Source organism: Aquarana catesbeiana, linkage group LG03 (assembly GCF_042186555.1).
Source record: "Aquarana catesbeiana isolate 2022-GZ linkage group LG03, ASM4218655v1, whole genome shotgun sequence".
Lineage (NCBI taxonomy): Eukaryota > Metazoa > Chordata > Amphibia > Anura > Ranidae > Aquarana > Aquarana catesbeiana.
Window position 1 is genome coordinate 125,424,465 of NC_133326.1, and position 13,315 is coordinate 125,437,779.

Genomic DNA, 13,315 nt, shown 5'->3' on the forward strand with positions numbered 1-13,315 from the left:
CCTCCCCAGATTAGTACAGTGTCACTATAGTAACACAGCACTGCTCTGGTAACAGTTTTTTTTTTTTTTTTTTCATACTGTCACCAATCGGTATCCGTGATTAGTGGCACATCACTCATATGATGACGATATACTGCACTGGCGACAATATGTTTTAAAAAAAAAAAAAAAAGTAAACATTTTCCAAAAAGCTGTGAGAAGAAATTACAACTTCAAAAAATTCACCATGTCTCTTATAAAATACCTCAGGCTGTCTACTTTCGCAAAATGGGTCATTTGTGCTGTCCTGGCATTTTAGGGCCTCAAGAAATAAGATAAGGCAGTGAGCTTTTAAAAAGGTCTGGATTCCTTACTAAATGTACATAATATAACTGGGTACTAACATTTATAGTTAAAGTTCATTTTTTTTTTTTTGCCTTCCTCTGGGTCAACTGTGGGCGAGAAATTACGTATATGGGATTGTACGTGTGTATATGTGTGTGTGTGTGTGTGTGTGTGTGTGTATGTGTGTATGTGTGTATGTGTGTGTGTATGTATGTGTATATATATATATATATATATATATATATATATATATATATATATATATATATATATATATATATATATATATATATATATATATATATATATATATATATATATATATATATATATGTATGTGTATATGTATATGTATGTATATATATATATATATATATATATATATATATATATATATATATATATATATATAAATATTAGGGCTGGGAAAAATCGATTTGAATTGAGTTGAGAGGTTATATCGATTCAAATCGATTTTTTTTTTTTTTTTTTTTTTTTTTTTTTAGATTTTTTTTTTTAACCGCGCCGGGCCTGAGGAGCTGCGGGCATGATTTCTCAGGCGAGGCCGCGGCTTCGGCCTCGTCCGCGAGGCCTGACGCTGTGCATGGGTGGGTGTGTAGGCGGGGTAGTGGGCGAGGCTGTTGGTGGAGGGCGCTGTGATATCAGGAGGAGGGGGGTGGAGGGATCACAGGGACATTCCTGGGCTGCAGAGAGAGAAAGGGAGGGGTGAGTCCAGAGCTGCCTGTATGGTGTATTTCATGAGATACTGATAGCCATGTGATCACTGCCAGAAAGAATTATCCGTCAGAGGAGAGAAGTCACATCCCATTCCATATATTCACCCTTCCTAAATTACAGTGTGTCAGTATACGGTGATGTAGTATGTTTGTTGATGCACTTTAATATAATAAATATATATATATATATATATATATATATATATATATATAATTTTTTTTTTTTCTTTTCTGGATGGACTTGTATCAGGACTGATCTATTGTTATATGCAAATGTACTATAGGTTGTAGATTCTATGTCTTTAACACAGACTAATGTGTACTGATTTGTTTTTTACCAAAGAAGTGTGGCAGTATACGTTTTGGCTTAAAGTTATGAAGACAAATTGCCTATATGCAAAATGTTATGATGGAAAATAGCAAAAACACGTATTTTTTAATTTTCGGTCTTTTTTTGTTTTATTTAGCAAAAAAATCAAAAACCCAGTGGTGATTACCTCTAAAAGAAAGCTCTATTTGTCTCAAAAAATAACAATTTTATTTGGGTACAGTGTTGCATGACTGAGTAATTGTCATTCAAACGGTGATAGCGCAGAAAGCTGAAAATTGCTCTGGGCAGGAAGGGGGACAAAGTCTGTTATTGAAATGGTTATACACTACTAAACCAAATGTTGAATATGTCTCTTATTTTCCAATTTTATTTTTGTAATGCACTCTCCATACTTTCATGGTTTCTAGCTGTTGAAACGTTAGTAATAATCCAAAGTAGGGTACAGCAGGTTAACATGTAGCATTATTTTTGATAGGGCTTTTAGCGAAGAAAGCTGTAGAAGCAGGACTCAAGGTGAAGCCCTATATAAACACAAGTATGTCTCCTGGAAGTGGTACCGTTACTCATTACCTCACTGCTAGTGGTGTGCTGAATTTCTTGACCCAATTGGGGTAAGTCATTTCTTTTGCTTAACATTATACTTGCATACTAACATAAAAAAAAAAAGACACACCCTGCTTCAAAATTGGAGCATGTCCCCTGCTAATTATCACTTGAGATCTGGTGGGAAGTTGTCTTGAATCTATTACTTGGTTTTAGTTGCTAATAAATACTTGGCACCCATGTATTTGTATGTTAGTGTAATTTCATCCCAAAAAACAGTAAATGTCTCCAATGGGGCACACAGAGCAGTATAAACATGAAAGGGGTTGTAACACTTCTTCATGCTAAAAGAAAACCCTTTGGCTGAAATTATACTTTAAGCTTTGTGATCTCCTTGGCGGTAAATAGCGAGTCCTGCATAAGCCCAACCAACATTGGCATGCGCATCTGCAGAGTCAAGTGCATATCTATTCACTAGGGAAAAAAGCACTTATATCTATGCATCCCCCTGATCCAGGTTTGACATTACTGGTTATGGATGTTCAAGATGCGTTGGCAGCTCCAGTCCTATACCAGAGGAAATTGTCACTGCTATTAAAGAGGTATGTTGATTTTGTGTTTGTAAATTATAATGACATTTGAATAACCTGAATGTTAGATATTCTGAAATTTTGTATTCATTTTAACTTTCAGGGGGAGTTGGTAGCATGTGGCATTTTTTCGGGAAGCAAGAACTTTGAAGGCAACCGGTGCAGTTGCATTCGTGCCAATTACCTGGCTAATCCACCTTTGGTTATTGCTTATGCTTTGGCAGGGACTGTAAATATAGATCTGCAAACAGAAGCTTTGGGTGAGCTTATAATAATAATATGCCTATTTCTAAAACACATAGTTTGTACATCTGCTTCATATGTAATGGTAGCAGAAGCAGCATACTACACACAGAGCTGTATGTGGCATCTTGTGAGATTATGGAAGTGCAGACTACAGGCCTTACAAAAGTTATTACTTTCTACAATGTACACTTTACTGCTTTAATGGAAATTGCCCCTTTGCAGCTTGAGCATGTAAACTCTGCCATTGTGTGATCAAGATTCCTCCAATATAGGTCATGCAAAGTATGAAAAAAAATGTACGTAAGGCATTTACTGGAGTCGCATATTAATGTTCAAGTATGTTTATGTCCCCTTCCCCCTCCTGCTACTGATGCTGACTAACTTGTGTTACAAAAAAAAAAAAAAAAAAATGTGTGTACTTGCTTTTTTTTTTTTTTTTTTTTTTAGCCCGCTCTGGTCTGGTCACATGATTTGGCTCCCCTGTGTCAGTCAGCGGTGGCGGCATGGGAGAGGAGGGAGTGCAGACAGCGGCTGGGACATAGGAGCCTATGGATAATGTCACCACTCCTGGAATTCGCAGCTGTTGAGCATTCCAGTCCCCTCTCCTGCAGCTGCCACTGACTGACACAGGATCATGTGACTGCGGAACAGGCTTTTTTTCTTTACAGGTTAGTCAGCATAGGTAGCAAGACAGATAGGACATTTTTAGGCTAGTTAGTGTTAGGCAGGAATTCTAATTTAAACCTGAGATGCCTCATTGGGTACGCTCAGTTTTTGGAGAGGCAACCTTCCAACATAATGTTAGATAAAGTCTGTCCATTTTGGAATTTTTATGTAATGGCTATTACCAGAGAGAGTGAGAAATTGTGCTGCATTACAGAGAAACTATTTAAAACTGTACTAAAGTCACCAATACTTGCTGACCCTCCAGTAAGGTGATGTCCACAAGCTCTCTTGCCTTGGCATCTTTGCCCAGACTTCCTTTGGATTCGGCATTTTCAGTGGGTGTTTAGTGGGTGCCGGAATTACGTAATTCCTGCGCATACACTCGGAAATGTATTTATTCCTGCATCGGGATGGGCCAATAATGTATTAATCAGCAGTAGGTTAAACTGTGGGACCTGTTGAGCAAGTGTCTATGTGAATAGCTACAATTGGCTCAGTTACAGCCTGGTTGAGGAAAACCTCATTAAACTTTAAAGGATTACTGTATAGGTAAATGTCAGAAGTTACCTCCCATTGTACTACCCCTACGTAGCCCATAGAAATGAATAAAAGGGTGATAGTTGGATCTTTGCTGGTACAGTTTCCCTTTAGGGCACAACTATATTTCGGATATGAATATTGAATCAAATGTATATGCAGACAGCCACATAATTGCTGTGAGAATGCTCATTTTTGTTTTTCTATTTGTGTTTTATATTAGGGGAGAATGCTCAGGGTAAGAAGATCTTTCTGCGGGACATTTGGCCTAGCCGTGAGGAGGTTCTACAAGTGGAGGAAAATATAGTCATTCCATCTATGTTCAAAGAATTAAAAGTTAAAATAGAGGTATGAAAATAAAGTCTTTGGCTTCTTGGACATGGCTCTACAGTGTACAGATCCTGCTTAATGACTCTCCGGGACCCGCTGCTGCCATGTACAGCTGTCTATTAAGATTTATAATATTTAGCTGTAGGCGGTCATACTGTGGGTGTTGCATAACACATTCTTATGGGCACTGACCTGCTCTAATCGCACACTATCTACTAATTTATCCCAATGGGCGACTGTAGGCCTCAGGGGAGACATTACGCAGGCTCTGAAGTAGGGCTCCTGTATGACTGTGTGCATATGAGGCTTTAAGCAAAGCTTGATGATTAATAATATCAGAGGGTTTTAAGTATTTTACAATGACTGTTTCTGTGTTCTTGTATAGAACATTCTTTTTTATTGCCTGGTAATATTCAGTATGTTTATCTTTTAGAAGCAGAATTCTAGGTGGAACCTCCTTGAGGCACCCGAAAGCACTTTATTTCCTTGGGATCACAGATCCACCTATATCAGAAGTCCACCTTTTTTTCAAAAGCTAGTGAGTATATCAGAACTTCATATGGATGGAGCCCCTATTGACACTGCAGCCTTTGTTCATCGGTATTGCTCTTAGGTTGCATTCACTTGGAATGGTGTCAGATATGACCAAAGTCATGGGAGAATTTGTGCATGGGGGACACAGCAAGAAACAGACTAGGAATACACACGATGAAACAGAAACAGACTGAAGTCACAGGTGCTCATAATAATGAAAAGCAGGCTAGAACTCACTGGGGATCACAGAGGTGCAGGAAGGCTGAAAGATGCCAGAGGTACACAAGGGAAACAAAAGCAGAAGTATGCTGGAATGCTCAAAGAAGATAAGGTGCAAGGATACAGGTTAAAGACAGGAACACAGTCACCAGGAATAAGGCTGGATGACCCTGGGAGTCCAAAGATTACATTGGAATGATTTGGAGGACACTTGTGAAATCACTTAGGAATGGGAGGGATGTCAAGGTAAAGGAACCTTAAGAATCTCTGGGTCTCTTGGAAAGTCATAAACAAAAGGAAACAACGGGGAACCTGGTACTAGAAACACAAGCTGTTGCTCTGCCAATGCCTGAATGAGGGCTAAAAGTGATATTAAACTCACTTTAAAAAAAACAAACATGTTATACTTACCTGGTCTGTGCAATGGTTTTGCACAGAACAGCCCCAATCCTCTTCTGGGGTCCCTCTCCAGCGCTCTTGGCTCCTCCTGGATTCGAGTACCTCTCCCCCTAGCAAGCGGCTTCCTAGGGGGGTACTCATGCAGGTGCGTTCTCGGGCCTTGCTCAGTATGTCTGTTGTGCGGCTCGGCATTACTGGATTTGATTGACAGCAACAGGAGCCAATAGCTCCTCCTAATTCTCTCACTGAATCCAATGAGAGAGAGAGAGAGCCATGCTGGACTGAGATTGGGTTCAGGTAAATATTTGGGGGGGGGCACCCAAAAGCTTTTTTACCTTAATGCAGAGAATACATTTAAGGTAAAAATCCTTTAAGCTTTACAATCACTTTAAATAAAAAGGGAGATGGCCTGGCTGGGACTGGGTGTATAGCTAATTTAAATCAGCAGCAGGTAGATAATCAGTCTTGTGACATAATGGGTACAAGGAGAACCTTGCAGTTTAAAGCCATTAAACTACATGTACCAGCATGCCAGCTGGTCTTTGAGAGTGCATGTGACCGATCAGCAACCTGGTAAATTCTAGAAGAACAGTTTAAATCTTGCAGTTAATTTTTTTTTTTGTAACTGTGATCTATGTATTTTCAACTGTGCAGTTTAGTGCCTGTTCCCATCATAAAAATGACAACCTACCTGTTTATAAGGAAACTAACAGTTTTTGGCATCCAGTATTTTTTTGTTTTTTATATGACTGCTTTTAGTTCAATTTTTTTTTAATTTAGCTGTATGTATGCTTTTTTTCAAAGTTTGAATTTGCTATTTGTTCAATAAAACCACCTCTCCCTTCACTGACATCAACTCAAGCATCCTTTTCATCCTGTTCAGAATTTTGAGTGTTTTTTTCCCTTTTCTTTTTTTAGGACAACATCACAGCACCTCTTCAGCCAATTGAGAAGGCCCACGTGCTGCTTTATTTAGGAGATTCAGTGACTACTGATCATATTTCTCCTGCAGGAAGCATCCCTCGTGCCAGCTCAGCAGCCAAGTACTTAGCACAAAGGAGGTGAGTTATGTCGAGTGTTATACTTTGTGTAATATTCTGAATTTATTTAATGTCTGTGCTAGTTGGATTTCAAGTTGTGACAAACCATTGTTTATCAATTCTTGAAGCCTGGCACCCCGGGAGTTTAATTCATATGGAGCCCGAAGAGGCAACGACGCAGTGATGACTAGAGGCACATTTGCAAACATGAAGCTTCAGAATAAACTTGTTGGAAAAACGGGGCCTAAGACCATTCATTTTCCATCTGGACAGATGGTGGGTATGCATTTAGTTTTTTTACTTGTGTAACTGCTGTCTTGTCTGATTGTATTTGCATTAGCCGCTTTGCCTCTGCAAAGGAACTGTATAATGCTTTTCATGTACATATATAACAAGTATTTTTAAAATAATATGCTAATTGGGTATTATGTTGCAGATGGATGTATTTGATGCTGCAGAACTGTACCAAAAAGCAGATATTCCACTTATTATTATAGCTGGAAAAAAGTATGGATCAGGGAACTCAAGAGATTGGGCAGCCAAAGGACCATTTTTGTTGGTATGTTTTCAGATTTCTAAATTTGGAATGTTTTAGAATGTGGATAGTTTGAAGGTCAGTCATGCTAGTTTATTTTGAGTGTCATGCTAACTAGTTATTTATGGAATTGTATACTGCTTCGTACAGAAAATTGCACATACTGTATCGGGTGAGAAAACTGGTTAGTTTAGAAAGTGAGTTTATACACTTTACCTGTTCTCTCCAAGACAGCTGGATTTCAGACTATTTTACCCATTAAAATACACATCCAGTTTTAAGATATGTTTGAAAGCCCAAATGGGGCAAACGGAGTGTTCTTTCTAACATTTTATCATCTACACCAGGGTGTCCGGGCTGTGATAGCTGAAAGTTATGAGAAGATCCACAAAGAACAGTTGGTTGGAATTGGCATCCCTCCTCTTCAGTTCTTACCTGGAGACAGTGCCGAATCACTTGGCCTTTCAGGAAAAGAGCAGTATTCTATTTCTATTCCTGCCAGTTTGGCTCCTGGGGACACAGTGAAAGTCAAGGTGCATGTTTGAGTGTATTTTTTTTATAAACTGACTTTGCTTTATTGCAGATTTATTAATAATTGTATGTTTCCTAGTATGATCAAATACTTTCCTCCAGATAATTTTCTTTTACAGTATATTGCCTAGATGTAGAATAAGTTTCTGAAATGAAATAGTTAAAAGTGGATGTAAACCCGATTCATGAAATTTGAGCTGGGCACATATATCTGCAGTGTTTTCTTATCTTTCTTCAAAGCGATATGTCCCTTAGCTGTCTCCTGCTCTGTTCTTCTGTTATCAGCCTGATAACTCCTGTCAAGTTCTCGGTCACAAAATGAAAGCAGCCTGAGTTTTTTGTGTTGGGGAGGATGCTATAAATAGATTAGCAGCCTGCTGAACTATACAGCGAACGGAGCTGAAAGTCTCTACCTATGAGGAGAGGGGGTGTGTGCCTTTCCTCCAGTCAGCTGTCTTTGCTGTATGCCTAGGCTTCACTGCAGTCTTAACCAGGAAGAGAAAATCTGCTAACAGGAAGAGCACTTTCTAAAGAATATATACAGTTGAAGACAGCAGATATACATGTAAAACTTGTGTAGGGAGATTTGTTTCATCTCTGTGTATCATCTGAGGCTGTTCACTTCACTGGATATATGTGTGGGCTTACATCCACTTTAAGGCCCCTTTCACACTGCCGCGATCTGAAAGTCACGAAATTTTGCCGCAATTTAAGGGAATGCCTGAGTAAACTTGAGGTCTATGGCCCTAAACTCGCATTAAAATCGCACCAGAGTAGTGCACAGACTACTTTGAACTCTGTGCGACTTGAAGTTGAACAGATATGAATGGTTATCATTGGGAATCATGGGGTACGACTTCTCATGCGACTTTGCACTCCCAAGTCACACAAGTGTGAAAGGGGCCTAAAGCGTTTGCTGCTTCACCTTACCAGCTATTATGCAGCTGAGAACAGTGTGGATATTATGATCACTTATAAAAAAGGGAAAACTTTTTTTATATTTTTTTTTACTTTTTTCTCTGTACACACGTTTTGACTTTCATTTCAATTTTAAACTAAATGGTTTGTTAAACAAGGTGATCATTTAAAATCACTAAGTCCTGCAAGCCTTGTTTCTGATGAATCAGTATTTTTTTCTGTACTAGCTATCTCCACCACAAATTGTCACATTAGACATACAGTGCCCTGAAAATGTATTCATACCTCTTGAAATCTTCCACATTTTGTCATGTTACAACCAAAAACATAAAAGTATTTTATGTGATAGACCAACACAAAGTGGCACATAATTGTGAAATGGAAGGAAAATGATTTCAAGTCTTGCCACAGATTCTCAATTTAACCCTTTCATGACTAGGCCTATTTTTGACATTTGGTGTTTACAAGTTAGAAATCCGTATTTTTAGCTAGAAAATTACTTAAAGCCCCCAAACATTCTATATATATATATATTTTTTAGCAGAGAATCTAGAGAGTAAAATGGCGATTGTTGCAGTATTTTATATCACACGGTATTTGTGCAGCGGTGTTTTAAACGCAACTTTTTGGGAAAAGGGACACTTTCATGAATTTAAAAAAAAAAAACAAACAGTAAAGTTAGCCCAATTTTTTTTGTATAATGTGAAAGATGATGTTACGCCGAGTAAATAGATGCCAAACATGTCACGCTTTATAAATGCACGCACTCGTGGAATGGCGACAAACTACGATACCTAAAAATCTCCATAGGCGATGCTTTAAATTTTTTTTATGGTTACCAGGTTACAGTTCTAGAGGAGATCTAGTGCTAGAATTATTGCTTTCGCTCTGATCACGGCGATACCTCACGTGTGATTTGAACACCATTTACATATGCGGGCGCGACTTCCGTATGCGTTTTCTTTGCTGCGCGAGCTCGCAGGGATGGGGGCGCTTTAAAAAAATGTTTTTTCTTATTTATTTTATTTTTATATTTATAAATTGTGTTTTAAAAAAAAAAAGAAAATTTTGATCACTTTTATTGCTGTCACAAGGAATGTAAACATCCCTTGTGACAGTAATAGGTGGTGACAGGTACTCTTTATGGAGGGATCGGGGGTCTAAACTTTAAAGTATTCAGATCGCCGCTTACGGCTTCGTTCCAGTGTGTCCCTAGCCGCCGGAGGCGGCGGATTGGCGATTGGCCTCCCGATGGAACGGGAGGCCCGGTAAGAGCGGCGGGGGGGGGGGGGGGGGGGCGTCCCCTCACGCTCCTCCGGTATAACAGCTGAGCGGCTTTTAGCTGCATCGGTTGTTATACCTGGAAAGCCGTTCACCGGCTCTGAAAAACATTACCGGGATGATGCCTGCAGCTGCGGGCATCATCCCGGTATAACCCCCGAAAGCCGAGTACGCACATCTGCATACGCTCGGCGGGAGGGGGTTAATTTAGGTCTGGATTTTGACTGGTAAAGGTGAACCTTCTCCTCAATCAAGTCTTTTGCAGGCTCTTAACAGGTTTTCTTCTAAGATTGCCCTGTATTTGGCTTCATCTATCTTCCCATCAGCTCTGTCCAGCTTCCCTGTCCCTGCTGAAGAAAAGCATCCTCAACATGATGCTGCCACCACCATGTTTCACGGTGGGGGTGGTGTGTTCAGGGTGATGTGCAGTGTTGGTTTTACGCCACACATAGCGTTTTGCTTTTAGGGTAGAAGGTTAAATTTTTAGTCTCACCTGACCAGAGCACCTTCTTCCACATGTTTGCTGTGTCCCCCACATGGCTTCTCACAAACTGCAAATGGGACTTCTAATGGCTTTTTTCTTGCCACACTTTCCATAAAGGCCAGATTTGTGGAGTGCGCGACTAATAGTTGTCCTGTGGACAGATTCTCCCACCTAAGTTGAGGATCTCTGCAGCTCCTCCAAAGTTACCAAGGGCCTCTTGGCTGTTTCTCTGATTTGATGCTTTCCTTGCCCGGCGTGTCAGTTTAGGTGGACGCCCATGTCTTGGTAGGTTTGCAGTTGTGCCCTACTCTTTCCATTTTCGGATTATGGATTGAACAGTGCTCCATGAGATGTTCAAAGCTAGGGATATTATTTTATTCCCTAACCCTGTTTTAAACTTCTCCACAACTTTATCCCTGACCTGTCTGGTGTGCTCCTTGGCCTTCATGATGCTGTTTGTTTACTAAGGTTCTCTAACCTTAGTAAACACACAGGTGGACTCTATTTACTAATTAGGTGACTTCTGAAGGCAATTGGTTCCCCTAGATTTTAGTTAGGAGTGTCAGAGTAAAGTGGGCTGAATACAAATGCACGCCACACGTTTCAGATATTTAGTTGTAAAAAATGTTAAACCAGTTACACATTTTCCTTCCACTTCACAATTACGTACCACTTTGTGTTGGTCTATCACATAAAATACATTTACGTTTTTGGTTGTAACATGACAGAATGTGGAAAATTTAAAGGGGTATGAATACTTTCAAGGCACTGTAAGTTTTATTATCCACTAACTTTCAGTAATTTTTCCAACTTTAAGGCAGCTGTGATTTATAAGCTTCTGACAGTGCTCAAACACCTTTTTAAACTTTTGCATTTTTCTCCTTTCAGACAACCGGTGGAAAGTTATTCAGTGTCATTGCCGCATTTGATAAAGAAGCAGAAATCACATTCTTTAAGCAAGGAGGAATATTGAACTATGTGGCTCGAAAATACTTATAGTAATGTCAACAACAAACTGATATGAATTATTCTGATGCTTCCTGTGCTCCAATCCTTCATTTTCCATGAGGCAGTAAAGAAGAGCTAGCGAAGTGTCCTCCAGCACTTTTAGTAGAAGACTGGTGCTATGAATACGCCTTCCTTAGTCCTACCAATGGATTACCAAGAATCATCAACTTGCACATTACTGAGCAAGTGAACTGTTCTACTGACCCTGAAATCTTGTGCACAGTTCTACAACCTACCCACTGCTGTTTCATGAACTTCCAATGGCGGTCTTACTGAATGACATTTTATTTAAACCTATTCTTCCATTTGATGCCGTCTAGGTTTCCAATCGCTCATGGAAATAAAGACTTGTTTACTTTGGGATTAGTTAACACCAGACTCAGTGTTGAGTATGTTATGAAATAAAGATGCCTAAATCTACATTATCAGAGTTTGTTTACAGTGTTTATTCATTAGACAGTAAACAGGTAAGTGCGTTTAGTAGTAAAAAATTCAAAGTTATATGCTACCCACGATTTGAAAATTTAAGATTTGAAAAGCATCCCAGGAACACTTACCTTTCTGATGCATTTTTTTCCCTATGCATATATAGCTACAGTGCTATAAGTCACTCTACTGCTTAAAATGGCCTTGTTACAGGTAGTCTGGTGTATAGAGACCACAAACTGCTCAGTCATATGAAGATCTAGGCCAGGTGTTCAGTCCCACCAACGTAAACACACTGTTTCTCATACACTAAGAGAAGGGCAGTTGCATGTGCCAAAGTCATGTGAGAAGCTGCAGTCTAGAGCAGCAATATAGGAATCGAGACAGGTGTACATTTCACATGACTAAAATTCAGTTTCTAACTTAAAGCGGTAGTAAAGGTTTTTAAAATTAAAAAAAAAAAAAAAAACCCTGCAAAATTTGCTAGTATGCAAATTTGGACCAAAGCAATTTGTAGGCCGGTCAATTCATTGCCGCCAATTCCCAGTTGACCCTTGCCAGAGATTGGAGACCTATTACGGTCTCTGAATTTAAGACCTTCCTGGGCCTATCCCTCCTCATGGGCATAACTAAAAAGAGTGCGTTTGGGTCAGTGGAGCAATATGACCACATTTGCAATATGCCTGTGTTCTCTGCTACCAGGACATGATACGAGCAGATCTTGCGGTTCATGCACTTCAATGATAATGATCTCTGTCGTCCTCGGGTGACCCTGGATTTGATCGACTCTACAAAATTCAGCCCCTCGTAAACCACTTCAACCAACAGTTTGCAGCCTTGTTTACTCCCCATGAAGTTGTCTGCGTTGATCAGTCCCTGATTAAGTTATCTGGCCGCTTGTCTATCAAACAGTATCTTCCCAGCAAGCGTGCCAGATATGGGGTCAAGATGTATAAGCTCCGTGACAGGGCAACAGGCTATAAATATAGTTTTATGGTTTACGAGGGAAGTGATAGTCACGTAGAGTCGGAGAGCTGCCCAGACTACACAGGGAGTGCTAGTAAGATTGTGTGGGACTTGGTGTCACCCTCATTCGGAAAGGGGGTACCACGTGTACGTGGACAATTATTACAGGAGCATGCCACTTTAGTCACCTTTTTGATTATGGAATTGGCGCATGTGGCACCATGCGATCTAATCGCGGGGGCTTCCCCCAACGGCTTGTAGAATCCCGACTTAGACGGGGGGAGAGAGCCTGCTTGAAGTGTAATAATTTGTTAGTGAAGTGGAGGGATTCACAGAATGTTTTCGTTCTGTCCTCCCTTCACGCAGATGCGACAGTCCAAATTTCTACGGCGACTGGTTTGGAGAAACCCCTCTGGTACAAAAAAGTGTCTGTATATTTATTTCAATTGGCTCTGCTGAACGCTTTTGTGCTATACAAAGCTTCAGGATGGACTGGATCCTTTTTTAAATTCCAGGAAGAGATCGTCACAGCCCTTCTGTTTCCAGACGGTGCTATGGCCCACCTTCCCAATGCAAATGCAGTGAGCCGGCTGCATGAGAGGCATTTTCCTTATGTCCTCCCTGGTACACCTACCCAAAGAACACCCCAAAGATGTCATATCTGCAGAAA

The 13,315-nt window shown here is 40.0% G+C and overlaps 1 protein-coding gene across 1 annotated transcript in view; it reads left to right on the forward strand.

Moving 5' to 3' along the window:
• Nucleotides 1-11,673, forward strand: part of IREB2 (iron responsive element binding protein 2) — a 70,541-nt gene extending 58,868 nt beyond the window's left edge. The window contains exons 14-23 of the mRNA XM_073619176.1: nucleotides 1,868-2,003; nucleotides 2,453-2,537; nucleotides 2,629-2,785; nucleotides 4,198-4,322; nucleotides 4,738-4,842; nucleotides 6,375-6,517; nucleotides 6,625-6,772; nucleotides 6,933-7,055; nucleotides 7,379-7,564; nucleotides 11,134-11,673. Coding sequence (XP_073475277.1) covers nucleotides 1,868-2,003; nucleotides 2,453-2,537; nucleotides 2,629-2,785; nucleotides 4,198-4,322; nucleotides 4,738-4,842; nucleotides 6,375-6,517; nucleotides 6,625-6,772; nucleotides 6,933-7,055; nucleotides 7,379-7,564; nucleotides 11,134-11,244 — 1,319 coding nt within the window. The 3' untranslated portion in view covers nucleotides 11,245-11,673. The remainder of the gene's footprint in view (nucleotides 1-1,867; nucleotides 2,004-2,452; nucleotides 2,538-2,628; nucleotides 2,786-4,197; nucleotides 4,323-4,737; nucleotides 4,843-6,374; nucleotides 6,518-6,624; nucleotides 6,773-6,932; nucleotides 7,056-7,378; nucleotides 7,565-11,133) is intronic.
• The last annotated feature ends 1,642 nt before the right edge of the window (nucleotides 11,674-13,315 follow it).